The following is a 15,053-nucleotide window of genomic DNA, read 5'->3' on the forward strand; positions in this document are numbered from 1 at the left end:
ATACTAAATAAAATAAAATTTGACTTTTTTTATTAATATTTTTTTATTATTAAATATTTTCGTATTCAATTTCGGGTGCACTTATTGTGTTGTTATCATCATAAAATATTGTACTGTTTTTCTTTAATATATACAAATGAAATAAAATTATATTATCTAGTAGAGGTGGCAAAGCGAGCCGGGCCACTCTGTCTCGTCTTGCATAGGCCCGTACTATAAATGGGACAGGCTGGTCCGTCCCGTCAACTAAAGTGGGTTCAAAATGCTAGTCCGTCCCGCTTTAGCTCGCTTGACTCTTTTTTTTTTTTAAAAATAAAATTCATTAAAATTAATTAAAAATAATAATAAAAAAATTAAATACAAATAAAAAATAGTCAAATTATAATATAATTTTTTTCTATCTTTTTTTTAAATTTTTAACTTCAATAAAATTATTTAAAATAATATTTATCAATAGAACCATCTTTATTTTAAAAAATAAGTCACATAATTTAAGTATATATACGAAATTGTAAAATAAAATAAAAAAACTAAGTTAATAACTAAAAGAAGAATAAAAATGAAAAAAATGTTTAAAAATTATATAATTATTAATTTTGTAATAGTAATCACTCTTTTATTTAATAAAAAAATAAAAAAATCATTGGCCCGGTGGCCCGGCCCGTCCCGCCCCGCCAAAATTCACAAATTTAGCGGTGCAAGTTTGGCGGATTTTTTTAATTTGACGGATTCTAAAATCTAGTCCGGTCCGACGGATTCAACTCATTTTGCCGCCCCTACTGTCTAGGAAGCAAAAATGGAACAATATATTATATATATAATAATAATAGTCCTGCAAAAGCAAAATGTAACACCAGACAACCCCAATCTAAACAATATAATTCAGTTAGGGCCTCTTAGGCTCTTAGCTTTTAAATAATGGTAGAACCTATCTTTAAGATTCTTACAAAGATTTTTCGGAGCAATTTTATTTATATTTTATGCAAATAATTATAAGAAAAAAGCAATATATAGTCTTTTTAGGGCATAGTGATAAATTGAAAACTAAATAGACAGCAAAAAATTAAGTTTCACAAGTTAAATATTTATATCAATATATTATTGTAAATAAACTAAAATAATGTTAGTCTTTTAGAAATATTTTATGCTTTGTGTTTCTGAAACTTGAAGAGGTAGTAGATGAAGCAATTGATAATGTGAATTTGTGAGTGAGGCATGTCACCATGAAGACCATCATGTTCCCTCTCTCCCAAACTATATCCCTTCTCTTCATAAACCTTATTATATAATTAATTTATGGTGGAACTCAGGTGCAGTCGACTTCACGTAAAGTTTATACCTGAGAGTCGTTAGATAATTTGACTGATTTGACTAAATTTTTATTTAACGGCTCTCAGATATCAACTTCACATGAAGTCGCATTCACCTGAGTTTTCACCTTAATTTATACATTTTTTTTCTCTTATTTCTTTCTTAGTGATAATTGAAATAAACTTGAAAAATGAATTTAAATACCAAATCTTTGTACAATATAATACTTTATAATTTAATTTACATGCATTCAATTATATATTGAGATATTAACAAAAGTAACTAATTTTTAAACTCGCTATTTAAAAAGTTCTTAAAACATTAATGCGTGTATTTGATTGAATAAATGAATAAATGTGTTTATATTATAATTACGTTAAAATTAAATTCTTATTTTATTACTTTTAGATTTCTATGATATATTTGTTTTAATATTTTTGTTATTTACTTGTTTTTACCCTTAAGTTAATTTTAAGACTTTGTTAATCATCAGTCTTTTAAGAACATTAATTAAAAAAAGTTAAAAGTAAAAAATGTGTTGAATGATTTCTTTTTATCTATAATACCTAATAAATTTTTGGACTATATATGCTACGTGTATATTAAAATTAGTTATCAAAGTTAGCTATCAGTATAAAATATATGTTAAAATATAAATATACATTAAAAATAAATTAAACTATATATATATTTATACACAAATATATTAATGACTGATTTTGGTGCACCATTTTTGTAAATTTTTATATGCAAATTGCAAATATTATTACCATTCTTGAAAATTTCTTCTATACACTCACTATGCCTCCACAAGTTATTTTTCCACAACTCCATCAATTTGTAGCTTACAGAAAGGCAAATCTCTCGGACATTGAAAAAGTTAAATTAGGATCATTGCTAATTAATAATAATCAAAAGGCCATATCTATTTTCTTACTTTTCCCAAAGGGCAATTGAAACTAATAAAGTGTCATTAGGCTTTTCTCATGGGCATGTATCTTAAAAGTGTAGCATTATCTATGTCTTGGAACTCTTAATCCCTATTATTATATAGTTTTTTAGTTGTTTACTATGTTAATTATGCGGGTGATAAAATAATGTAAGATATTCTCTAAAGTTTAAATTTTACTTTAAAGAATAAAGTGTGATTTTTTACTATTGATTTCATAGGTGGGATCAAGAATAAATATAAAAAAGAAACTATTCAAAAGTAGAAGATCACACTTTACTCTCTAAAGTGAAATTCAAACTTTAGAGGATCAAAATCTAATAATTAATGGTTATTAAGAGTGGAATACTTAGGATGAGATCTAAAGATTTTCATATAATAATAAAGTAGCTATGCTATTGGGTTTTCAAAAAAGGGAGCTAATTTAAATAGTTAGGCATGCGCATTATATCAATTAGACACCCTAAATTGAAATCATAACTTGACCCCTAATTTAATTTCTTTCTTTTTTATTTTTCCATTTTGGTTTGTTGTTTGATTTAGATTTAATTATTTTATTGATGCTATAGTTTCATTAAATTTTTAATTAAGTTCTTTTTTTTAGTTGAATCCCTATGCTATTAATAGAATATTTCTTTCAAAATACATACACTTAAAGATCTAATTAGTTTTTTTAATTATGAATACCTTCAGTTTGTAAAGAAATATTTAATTAATTCTAATATTTTTTATACTAAGAAAAAGTTAATTACAAAATTAAAAATAATTTAAGAATCTAATTAAAAAAATATAAAAATCTAATTAAAATTTTAATAAAATGATAAGAATCAACAGAATAATTAAACCTTTAATTTATTGAACTCCTAATCATTTAATTAAAACCCTCGGTCTCAAGTCTCAACATGCATGCATGCAAGGCAAGATTAGAAGCCATGAGCTTAATTAATTTAATTGGTGAACCTTTTTCCATGCTAAGATTCTGTGTGTCTCAAACTTAAGGTAGGGTTAAGGAATTAATCTTTATTATTATGCTATATAAAATATAATTAATAATGAAATGGGCTAATGAATAATTGATGAATAGTAAATCTGTGGGGGGACAAGAATCTTCTAGTAATGTCAATACATAATAATAATAATTGTTTAGAGCTATGTCTGTAAGGATTGGTACTAATGATGAGATTAGGAGATGTTATATATAATAAATAATAATCATAATGTTGATATGTTATGTTATGAGTAGGTTACATATGCAGAACGTGAAGTAAAATTATACTTGTGTCTTGCTGGGCTCACACAAACACACACACACACACTTAGGATTATATTTTAACAATGGTTTTAATTTAATTTGGATTTAATTACTCTGTTGGTCCCTATAGTTTCGTAAAATTTTCAATTAGGTCCCTGCACCAAATTTTTTTTCAATTAAATCCTTCTTAGTAATAATTGACTTAATTTTATAGGGACCCAATTAAAAAAAAATTTGCTACAGGGACCTAAATAAAAGGAAAAAAAAATGTAGGGATCCAATTAAAAAAAATTGTACAAGGACTCAATTAAAAAAAAAAAATATAGAAACCTAATTAAAAATTTTGTAAAACTATAGGGACCAACAGAATAATTAAACCTTTAATTTGAAGGTATATATGGATAATAAAAATTATTCAGCTAATTTAACCTATTCAAATGACATTCTTGCCCATCATTAGCCCGGATTAGAAGGCTCTCCTTTCTAAGCTAACATTTTTTAAAAATAAAAATAAAAATAAAAATAGAAAAGTTTAGCCTTTACATTTAACATTATTGAATACATTTTGAGTTTCAACATATCAGAATGTAGCAGCTGAAGTTAATAATCATTTGCTAGTTTCTCATGTGACTTGTATTTATACAATTATGCATTTATGCATCACATTAAGAGGATAGGATCGCACATATATGGAATAAAAAGGCTATATTTGTTTATGAGAACATGAAAAGATAAGACACATAGAACATGACACAAATGACAGAAACATAAAAATTAATGTTCTTATATTCTATTTAATAATAAATTAGAATAAATTCTCATTTTTTTTATTAAAAAAATTTAAGAAAAAAAATATAATAATAAAAAATATAATTATAAAAAATTAACAAAAATAATAAAAAATAAGTTACATTTTTTGTTAATATTTATGTGTCTTTTCTATCAAGATAGACATAAAAAATACTAATTTAGTATCTCTAAATATAATATTTCTGTTTATATCTATGTCAAATACGATTTTATGTTTCTGTAAACAAACACGACCAAAGAATTTATGCCTATGAATTTTGAGGGTCGGAGGTAATATTAGATGCAATTTTTTTTACTTAAATAAGTTAAATAAAAAATAAGAAAAAAAATAAAAATAAGGAGCTGCTAAATAGAAGTGGTCTCGCTTAAGACAACCTTTAAACTTATTCAAAGGAGAGAGAAGCTCTACTTGATTGAGTTGTAATCTTATCGCCATTTTTGTTATAGTGTCCCACCGTATTTGCATCTCTCATAATCAAACGAAAGTCAACTTGTCAATTTTAATGCATGATATTCTTTATTTTGAGCACCAACAGATCAATAAACCCAAAACCATCTTGATGATTAGTAACAAGATTAAACGCCTCCATACAATCCGTCTCATAAATTAAATAATATCTCGTTGATCCACATCCCAAATTAAGAGATAACCTCTCCAAATAGCAAATAATTTTTCTTGAAAAATACAATTATTCTCAATCATTCCCAAACACCCTCTTTACCAACACCCATTAGAATATCTGATAACACAAGTAAAACCAATACTATCATCAGAACCAGAATAACTAACATCACAATTAATCTTAAAAGTACCTATAGATGAAGGAGGGTTCCAAAAATCACTTAGAATAGAGGGGGAGAAACATACGTTGTAATTCAAAAATACTCTTCTGAAACAAATACTTGTAGTAGGAAGAATCTCCCTAAGACCCAGTCTGGGTTTTTTCGAAACAAGTTGGCGCTAAAGCCAAAGCCAATTTCTCCACTCATCTCAACTAAAAAGCTGCTTATACAACTACAAGTAACCACTGCGTGAGTCATAGATTTTGGATGTAACCCCATACCAATACTAACCCAATTCCAGATCCGTTTGCACATCTGGATTATAAGAAAGAATGTTACCTTTCAGATTTTGAGATAGAGGAAAATAAAGAGTCTCCAAATACCACCTACTAACTGATCAGATATCTTGTATCTGGAGGTTCGAATCAGAAAAGTGAACATAATCCATCTCATTAGATAACTATCCTTCTCTCCTCCAACTAGAAAATAAAAAAAAGTTTAGTTCAAAACCCCAATACACCAAACAAACACATCCTTCAACACTTTTCAAATCTTGCAAAAATTCTTCTAAATGTGAGAGTCCTTGTTCCTATGACAACCAAAACAGTCATCTTGGGATGATCGGTATTTGACATCCAACAATTGGACCCAATACTTAGTTGAATGATGAAAAAATGTCCAAAGTAGCTTTTTAAGAAGAGCAATATTTGCACAATAAAGATCTTTAATCCCCAAATTTTCATATTTTTTTGGAGTAACTAGCACTTTTCAACTAACAAGATTCAATCATTTTCCATTAGCTTATCCTATTAAAGGAAAATTTCTCATCATAAATTCTAGTTTACTGATGACCCCTTTAGAAAAAAATAGAAACCTGTATATGGTACGTGGAAATAGCGGTTACAACGGAATTAACCAAGCAAAGTCTACTTGTTCGGTTGAACAAATTTCCTTTTCAGCTTTCTAACTTATCTTGAATCTTATCCAGGACACAATTAAAAATTGAACGGGTCATTCTAGAATGACTAAGGGTAATCCTAAGATACTTGCCTAAGTGTTGGACAAATCTTATGGAGGACACGTGAGTAAATATCTCTTTTTTTGTTGTAGAGACCGTTTTGGAGCAAAACGCTTTAGACTTTTTCATATTAATCTTCATCCCATATACTTTGCAAAATTTTTTCAGAACCATAATTACATTTTGTACTTGTCTCTTTATAGCTTTAATTTACAGAATAAAAATAAATTATCCACAAATATTAAGTAGGATATTCTTTGCAAGCTTGTTTGATAAGTTCATTGTAAAAATATGTATTAATTTCTTGTGCAATTAAAGTGACAATGTGATATATTATGTATGATATATTTTCATGGTTTGCAATTTTTTTTTATTTGTTTATTCTTTTTGTTTTTTTACAATATTCTCTAGTCTGACTGGTCAATGTCTAATTTATTACGGATTTGAACTCTATTTAAGAGTTTATTGTTGGCTAATGGGTTGCTGCATACATAAGACGGGATTCGAACTCCTAACACTTGTGTAAATGAACTAATGAGCTAACCACTAGACTAATCCAACTAGTTTTTTTTAGTTTTTTTATAGTTTGTCCGATATAGTGCATGCCTTTTTTTCTTTAGGGCCATAATAGTTGGGCTTTAAGTTATCCATTTCTCGAGTAAAACACCTTGGCTACCTCTTTATTGTTTTTGGATTTGAACTTGGCTACCTCTTGAACAAAACAACAACCTAATAATATATAGTTGGGCTTTAAGGGATTTCATCATTTCATGCATCTTTTTCATATAAAGCATTGTAATATAGTTACCTGTCAATTTTCGAATAATTAAAAAAAGAATCATGTGCAACACACATGCAATGTTAAAATTCAAAATATATTATCTCATAAACAGTAAATCTATGATGCAGTTTTTTTTTGGCAATATAATTCATCTAGTTTCTCCTGAATTTGTTCCAAAAAAAATATATATTAAAGAAATTTACAGTTTTATTTCTAACAATTTTTCTCCTTTCTAATTTAACGGTGTTCTACGTTACTTAACTACTTGTGTCAGTATATTTCATGCCAATAACACCTTGTTTGCTACATACAATCGATATCTTATATTATTGTCGTTGTGTTGCATTCTTACAACGAGGTGAACAAGAAAAAGGTTGGACCAATTGAACTAGTTTTTAAATTAGAATATTGATTATTAGTAATAATGGTATATATTCTTACAACTGTTATAAAACAATATTATTCACTTACATATATAAAATATTACTTGCTATACTTGAGATTTTTTAACTTCTAAGATAATTCGTATAATAATAATAATAATAATAATAATAATAATATATTTTTTTTTTCATTTTTTACTGTATCTTTCAATTCGACGGGTTAAGAATCAATATGTTGCAGATTTGAACTCCATTTAATGCTATGTTTGTTTGAAGGAAAAATGGAAGGAAAGAAAAGGGAGAAAAGAAAATGAGAAGGAAAATGATTATTTTCCATTACTTGGTTGAAGAGAGAAATTAGAGAGGAAGAAAAAGGGATGAAAAATAAGGTGAATGCTATGGTGCCTAAAAAGTGGTGCCTATTTACTAAAAAGGGTTAAAAGTTATTATTTAATTTAAAAGATATAAGAATAAATACTTTTAAAAAAGTTAAAACTTACTACAAAAAGTAAGTTAGACAAAATTTAGGCAAAAACTCATAAGCACCAAAAAACTGGCCAGAAAATAATTGGTGGGATCACCAATTTTTTTTTCTCTCCAATATTGAAAAGCAAAATAGAGAGAAAACTAATTCTCTCTCTACTTCCAATATTATTCCTTCACTTTTTTTAATATATTTTATAATATAAAAGTAAAATTGTCTTTTTATAACATTTTTTTTCCTTCTTATTTCCCTTCCATCTAAACACATAAGGGAAATAAAAATTCACTCAATTTCTTTTCTTTTCTTTTTTTCCTTTCTATTTACTTTCTCTCTATTTCTTTTTTTCCAACCAAACATAAAGGTTTGTTGCTAGTCAAAGATTTATTGCATGCACAAGATAGGATTGGAACTTCCGACACTTCCTTAAACAAACTAGTAAGCTAATTATTAAATTAACCTAAGTTGGTTTATATATATATATATATATATATAATTAAACCTCTTTAATTGATAATTTCAGTTGAACTTGCTGATGAATGCCGAAAAAAATTCAACCTGTGTTATATATCAATGACTTATTTAAGTATTAAATCAAGCATCTCATTATTGAATCCTATAATTAACAAACTTACAAACGAAATTTAAGCTACTAATTCTTTATATATTTATTTTTAGTTAGCGAAGTCGGTTTTTGTGAAAAATATATATAGTTATGTAATTAAAAACACACAAAGTAAAAAGTAAAAAACATGGCTATAGAAGGAAATTTAGTTAAGTAGTTTATCAATCTAAAAAATGTATGTAACCAAATTTGTGTCATAACAAGCAACTAATAAAAGTTCCGACAGTTTCTCTCTTCCTTAAAAATTTGGGAACACACCAAAATCCATTACTAACACCACAACCTCATGTTCTTCAATTTCACCACCTCCCTTTGTATTCTCTTCACCATTCTTTTTCCTATATTCTCTCTAGCTCTCTAAACAGAACTAGATTTTCTTAACTCAACCAAAGGGGAAAGAAAAAACAAAAAACAAAAAACATCATTAGCACCCACATTCAAATCTGAAAAATATAGGACAGGATGGCCTTTCGGAGTTTCACGTCTTCCCATGCACTCCGAGGTATCCTGTCCCTCTTTTTTCTTTCTCTTAACTATAATAATTACTTTTACGCAACAGAAGCTATTCGTTTGGGCAGCATTATTCGTCTCCCTTCATGTAAGCTCCTTCCATTCCGAGAGGCTCCTGTCTTTCGGAATGATAAGGAGTGTGGATCAAATAAAAACGATCTTATTAACGTATCTATGACTCTGGATGTTAACTATGTACGTGGCACCATGGCCGCCATATTCTCCATATTACAGCACTCTAGCTGCCCGGAGAATGTCCATTTCCACTTCCTTGCAGCGCACGACACTGAAGAACTTTCGATGGCCATCAAATCCACCTTCCCTTACCTCCATTTCAAGATCTACCTCTTCGATTCGGAGAGAGTCAGTGACAAGATATCAAAGTCCGTTCGACAAGCCTTGGACCAACCGTTGAATTACGCGCGTATATACCTCGCGGACGCGCTTCCAGACGACATTGGGCGCGTGATATATCTAGATTCAGACCTCATTGTAGTGGACGACATAGCCAAGCTTTGGGACATAGACATGGAAGAAAAAGTGGTGGCAGCACCGGAATACTGCCACGCAAACTTTACTACGTATTTTACGGAGGAGTTCTGGAAGGATCCGGAGTTGTCGAAAACATTTGAAGGGAAGAAGGCATGTTACTTCAACACAGGGGTGATGGTGATGGACATAGAAAAATGGAGGAGAGAGGGATACACAGAGAAGGTAGAAGGGTGGATGAGGGTGCAAAAGCAGCAAAAGAAGATATACCATTTGGGTTCTCTTCCACCATTTTTGTTGGTATTGGCAGGGAACATCAAAGGGGTGGATCATAGGTGGAACCAACATGGGTTAGGTGGTGACAACTTTGAAGGAAAATGCAGGACCTTGCACCCTGGTCGCATTAGCTTGCTGCATTGGAGTGGCAAGGGGAAGCCATGGTTGAGGTTGGATTCTAGGAAGCCATGCTCCATTGACCACCTTTGGGCTCCTTATGACTTGTATTCATCTACCAAACACTTCTTTGACGAATGACATTTCATTTCTTTCAATCTTCATCTTTCATTCCTTAGTCTTAGAGAGCAAGCCAGAGACAATACTCAAGAGTTTTGTGTTTTTCTTTTTTCTCTAGAAGAGGATAGGGGTGCTATGATGCATCATGCATGTATGTGTTTCAATCACAGCAAATTAGACTAAATTCTATATTTTCAACAAATCAAATGAATTACGTATAATTTAAATTGATTGATCTGATCTAATTTAAACCGCACAAGATGATATAATATTATCAAACTTGGAATTTTATTCATAGTATATCTTAAACTATATGCATCTATATAAGTCAAGTTATTGAGAATTTGTTCCCAGAAAGAATAAAAATCCATCTTCTAAGAAAACAAAAGTTCAGCTTAATTAAACTTGAAACATATACAACCATGCACACTATACTATTGCTCAAATTTTCAAATGCAGCACCTATATCTACATTCACAGACCAACCGAAAATAAGTTTGCACAGCTTGGGGTACGGGTATATACGGAAGGCGAGGCAAGGCGAGGAGAGCTGGTCTTAAAGGTCTACACACAAGTAGGAAATGATGGAGCCGGCTCGCCGCTTGGTCCGCTGGCTAACCTTCCACTTCTCAACCAGTACCTTTTTTATGTTGGGGCAGCTAGAAACCACGGTGGCTACTCCAGCCGAGGTTATGCCGGAGCAATAAACCATGTGGCATGACTCCAGCATGGTGCACCTCTTTACGAGATGGGCAAGACCGACATCTGTTATTTGACGGCAGTGCGACAGCACTATTTCTTTCAGCAATGGACAGTTTTCTCCCAACTCCGCCATTGCTAAATCACCTAAATTCTGCAATAATTGTAAGAAAGATGACCAGTTCAGCACTTAAAAGATATCCTTAAATGCATGAAATCTTGAACTCATTCATATATACAATTCAAGTCTGCAAACTGTTTCGTCATTAAAAGGAGAGATCCGAATATGAACCTGCAGTACGCTGACGTCTAAATAACAGAGTTGAGGGCAACCCCTTGCAATGGCTATCACTCCGGCATCTCCAATTTGGTGGCAACCACTGACATTCAGATAATGAAGGGAACATCCGTCTGCTATAGCAATAAGGGCCTCATCCCCAACCCTGGTAATTTAATGAAGCGTTTAAGTTATGCATCATCCGTGACGAACAATACCGAATAAAAATATTCTTCAGAATGCTAATCAATTTGAAAAGAAACTACAGATGAAAAGATGTATAACGCATGTAACGCATGATTTAAATGGAGAGGTGGGGGCGTGAATAAGGTTTTACCTGTCACAGAATCGAATGCTAAGATCGGTTAGTGACTTACAGTGCTCACCAACAGCAACAATCCCCTTGGTCCCAATCTAATAAAGGGTAAAGAAAGCACAAACAATAAGGAGAAAGAGAGAAATGCACAAGCCTGCTTCAAATTAGACCACTTGAAAGTAGATTTACTACTTTACTTCGTATGTATAATAATTTCTAGCAGAGATCTCCTTTTGACATGGTAAACCAAACAGGCATGCAGATGAGGTACCTCATAACAGCGACGGATATGAAGTTTCTTCAAATTGCTGCAGCCAATAGCTATACCACGCATAGCAGCATCCCCAAGGTTTGAGCAATCTACCAGGTGAAGAGCTTGCAGGAACTTGCATCCTTGTCCAACCTGAAGAAGACCAACATCGCCAATTCTTTGACAGTAAAGTAATGACAACTCAGTAAGACGTCTGCCAATAGAAAGCCGAGATTAGCACCACAGACGAAAAATATATGGAGAAACAAACACATCATGAAACAAAAAACTTGACCAAATGTAAAGATTAAGATGCTAAACATGTGTCTCCTGCTTCCTTATGTTGCTTCTTTATTGAATGGTTATTTCATTTCTTATTTTACATACACATACATGCCAGTCCATGCACCTTACAAAATTTAGCTTAGATAGAAACATACTGGCAAGATCTTCCAACAGATTCTATCCCCAAAGTTCCAATGTTGTGGCATCCATTGATTTCAAGATGTGTAAGTTCCTTGCATCCGGTAGCAATTGATTCCAAACCCTTGTCACTTAGGAAATAACAGTCACTTAGTGTCAGATTCCTTAACTTCTTGCATCCATTACCGATGGCACACAAACCCCTGAAATTAACCATTATTCAAAGAAAGGAGATTACTGACTAAAGCAGGAAAAAAATGATAGAATTCTTGGCAGAATCCAAATTTAACAATTGGAGACATGAGGAAAGGTTGTGCCAATGTATGCAGCCCTTAAGGGTCATGCAAATGGAACTAAATAAACAATATAGCCAAGCCTTATCTCACTAAATGTGCTGCTTCAACAGTATCAAAACAGTATCAACGTCATATATAATATGTTAAATGTCAATAGGGAAAAAATTGACGAACAGCCCCATTTAAATTAATTAACCCTAAAAATGTTGATCAAGTCATTACAAAATAAAAGAATTTGTAGTAATAATAATGCATCTCATAGTATGTTCTAAGAAAGAGGATTGAGCATTGTGAATTTGTGATAATTCAACCATAGTCGTCAAATGAAGTAAAATATAGAAAAAGCAATTGTAAGAGGGCAGGCTCACTTATCGGTAAATCTCTGAAAACTATATAGGGCCAACAACTCCAGAGACAAACAACTAGCACCTACAGCTTCCAAGGCATCGTCAGTAACATTAATACATTGCAGCTTTAGAACTTTCAATTGTGGACATCCTTCAGCCACAGCAAGCACCCCCTGATTGTGGATGAACTCGGAATCCAACGACAAAGTCTCAAGGGATATGCAGTGTGATCCAACAGCTTCCATTGAGAAGTCAGTTATTTTGGCACAAGCAGCCACACCAAGAGATTTTAGTGATTTTCCCACACCTAAGGCTAATTCAATCAAACCCTTATCAGTCAAGCCTTCACAGAAACGAAGATTCAAATCCTCAAGCTGCTTGCAACACTGCCCAACAGCAGAAAGTCCTTGATCTCCAACATAACAACCCTAAAGGAAATTTCCAGTAATTATAACTAAAAATATACATTGTTATGTCATTTAAGTTGTAGAACTGAAGATGTAGATAGATAGAGTGGCAAGCCAAAGAATGTATTGATAGAGAAAATAAGTGTTGTTGCCCTAAGTTCTAATGTCCATGGAACATATTATGTTCAGCTGGCAGTTCAATCGAAGACATAAACGACTGATTGAGAGCCCTTTGGGCCCTCAAAGCTTAGTTTTCATTTCTAGTATGTTATATGTATGGGCACACATAAAAGTCAGCTGTGCCAATTCTAAACGGCAAAACAGGCTATCCTCAAGGAAATGAAATACAGCGAATGGGTAAATCATGGACATCACCGATTTCTTCATAATACATGGACTTACACTGCAATTTGATTGAGACTGCACTATAAATATAGCCACCATGCGTATCGAGCAAGGTTTACATTGAATAAATGGTTCAATACCTGCAAATCCAAGGCCTTCAAAGAACTGCATTTCTGAGCTAGTGATGCTAATCCATCACTAGTTACATTAGAACACCAGATTAAGCTCAACTTCTCAAGCTTCGGAAAGCCATCCCCAAGAGCAGCCAAGCCAACATCAGACAAACAAAGGGAATCAAGATCACCCTCCTCGGACCCATTATTGACATTCAGATAATTCAGCTTCAGGGAAGAAGCCGAAGAATTCTCCACCCCCCTTCTTCTCCCCTGCTGAAAACCAAACACAGACAAGCTCATATCCAAATCCCAAAACATCAAAATAGAGCTTAAACTTCTAATTTCATCACCAACTCAAATAAGTTAGTCTTCAACATAATCCTTACCAAACACATCCTTTGTAGTTTGTATTTTCTGTTGACACTTACCACACATAGCCTTAAAAGAGACTAAATATTTGTAATTGTTACGAACTATGCAGCAAGTTTTATTTCAAGGGACTAATGTAGTTTAATGATTTAATACAAATTCAGTTCTTTTACCCCCCAAAATCAAAGCTTTCGCATCAATTCCGTTCGATAGACTTTAGAAAGATAAACTTCAGTTTGGGGTTTTGAACACTCACGAGGTGAACGGGGAGGGAGATGGAGAGTCGCTCGTCGATGTGGACATTGGTGACGTTGGAGAAGCGGGAGGAGAGAAGGTGCACGAACAGGTCCGGCGAGCCAGTGGCGCCGATCCGGATGGTGGCTCGGGTGAGGCGCTCGAGGCGGAGCCACCGGCGGCAGACGAGGGAGCAAGCGTCTCTGCTCCGCTTAGAGTCGAGTCGCCGGAAGATCTCGACCACCAGCTCGTCGGGGAGACACGTGTTGATCCAATCGTGGCCCCTCATCGTACAAAACTCGAATTCAGATTCTGGGTTGGTCGCAAAATTGGAACTTGTGAAGTGGGGTTGTGGAAAGTGAGATCACCGCCAAATGGTGGGTGAAGAGGTTGAAGAAGAAGAACAAGTGCAGCTGAAGAACCAGTTGCGTATCGTTAGTGTCTTCTTTTAGTTATTTTATTTCTTTTTTTATTTTTATTTTTTCAATTTCGGTATTCTATATTTATGCCATCATATCATGTGATGTGAAATCAACATTTCCGTTTATGTAATTATAGTACCATTATTACCATCAATAGTAATTTAAGTTGATGGTGAACTATATTTGATAAATTTTTTGTTACATTAAAATGGTAATTTGACTTTGAACTCATTAAATCTTAAATTTTCGTTCTATTATATTTTTTGTTGTTTAGTTTACCAAAAATAATTAAAAATTAATATTTAATTTACAAATATAAAAATAAATAATTTTTAATATTTAATATTTATTTTAAAAAATAATTTTAGTAAATTCGGCACTAAATTAAAATACACCAAAGAATTTGCCAAATATTAAATGGTTTTTCTCTTACATAACTTGAATGCATATTGAATTTCAGATTCTATTCATAAGGTGAAAGTTTCAGCTGTTAATAATGTTCAATGATTATTTATTGTTTTCTGTGGTGGACACTGTCATTGTAGTACTTACTACTTAGTAGCGTTTGGTTGGTGTTTATGTACACTAAAAATATAGACATGATGGTATATGTTTATCGTTTGTTTGCTAAAACACAAATTTTTAAT

The 15,053-nt window shown here is 32.0% G+C and overlaps 2 protein-coding genes across 3 annotated transcripts; one reads left to right on the forward strand and one right to left on the reverse strand.

Moving 5' to 3' along the window:
• Positions 1 to 8,743: 8,743 nt before the first annotated feature.
• LOC112741122 (probable galacturonosyltransferase-like 4) lies at positions 8,744 to 10,136 on the forward strand. The gene has a single exon (XM_025789969.3). The coding sequence runs from the start codon at positions 8,856 to 8,858 to the stop codon at positions 9,924 to 9,926; it is 1,071 nt and encodes a 356-aa protein (XP_025645754.1). The 5' UTR covers positions 8,744 to 8,855; the 3' UTR covers positions 9,927 to 10,136.
• A 35-nt stretch (positions 10,137 to 10,171) lies between these two features.
• Positions 10,172 to 14,495, reverse strand: LOC112741121 (uncharacterized). 2 transcript variants are annotated; one of them, XM_025789967.3, is made up of 8 exons: positions 14,007 to 14,495; positions 13,406 to 13,654; positions 12,535 to 12,941; positions 11,888 to 12,073; positions 11,469 to 11,661; positions 11,219 to 11,295; positions 10,897 to 11,047; positions 10,172 to 10,758 (listed from the first exon to the last, which is right to left on the reverse strand). In XM_025789967.3, exons 1-8 carry the CDS (start codon positions 14,271 to 14,273, stop codon positions 10,462 to 10,464), a joined length of 1,827 nt encoding a protein of 608 aa, XP_025645752.1. In that variant the 5' UTR covers positions 14,274 to 14,495; the 3' UTR covers positions 10,172 to 10,461. The 2 variants fall into 2 exon arrangements, with proteins under 2 accessions (XP_025645752.1, XP_025645753.1); XM_025789968.3 differs by having other exon boundaries at positions 13,406 to 13,651; positions 14,007 to 14,436.
• Positions 14,496 to 15,053: the final 558 nt, after the last annotated feature.

This window comes from Arachis hypogaea, chromosome 14, assembly GCF_003086295.3.
Source record: "Arachis hypogaea cultivar Tifrunner chromosome 14, arahy.Tifrunner.gnm2.J5K5, whole genome shotgun sequence".
Classification (NCBI taxonomy): domain Eukaryota; kingdom Viridiplantae; phylum Streptophyta; class Magnoliopsida; order Fabales; family Fabaceae; genus Arachis; species Arachis hypogaea.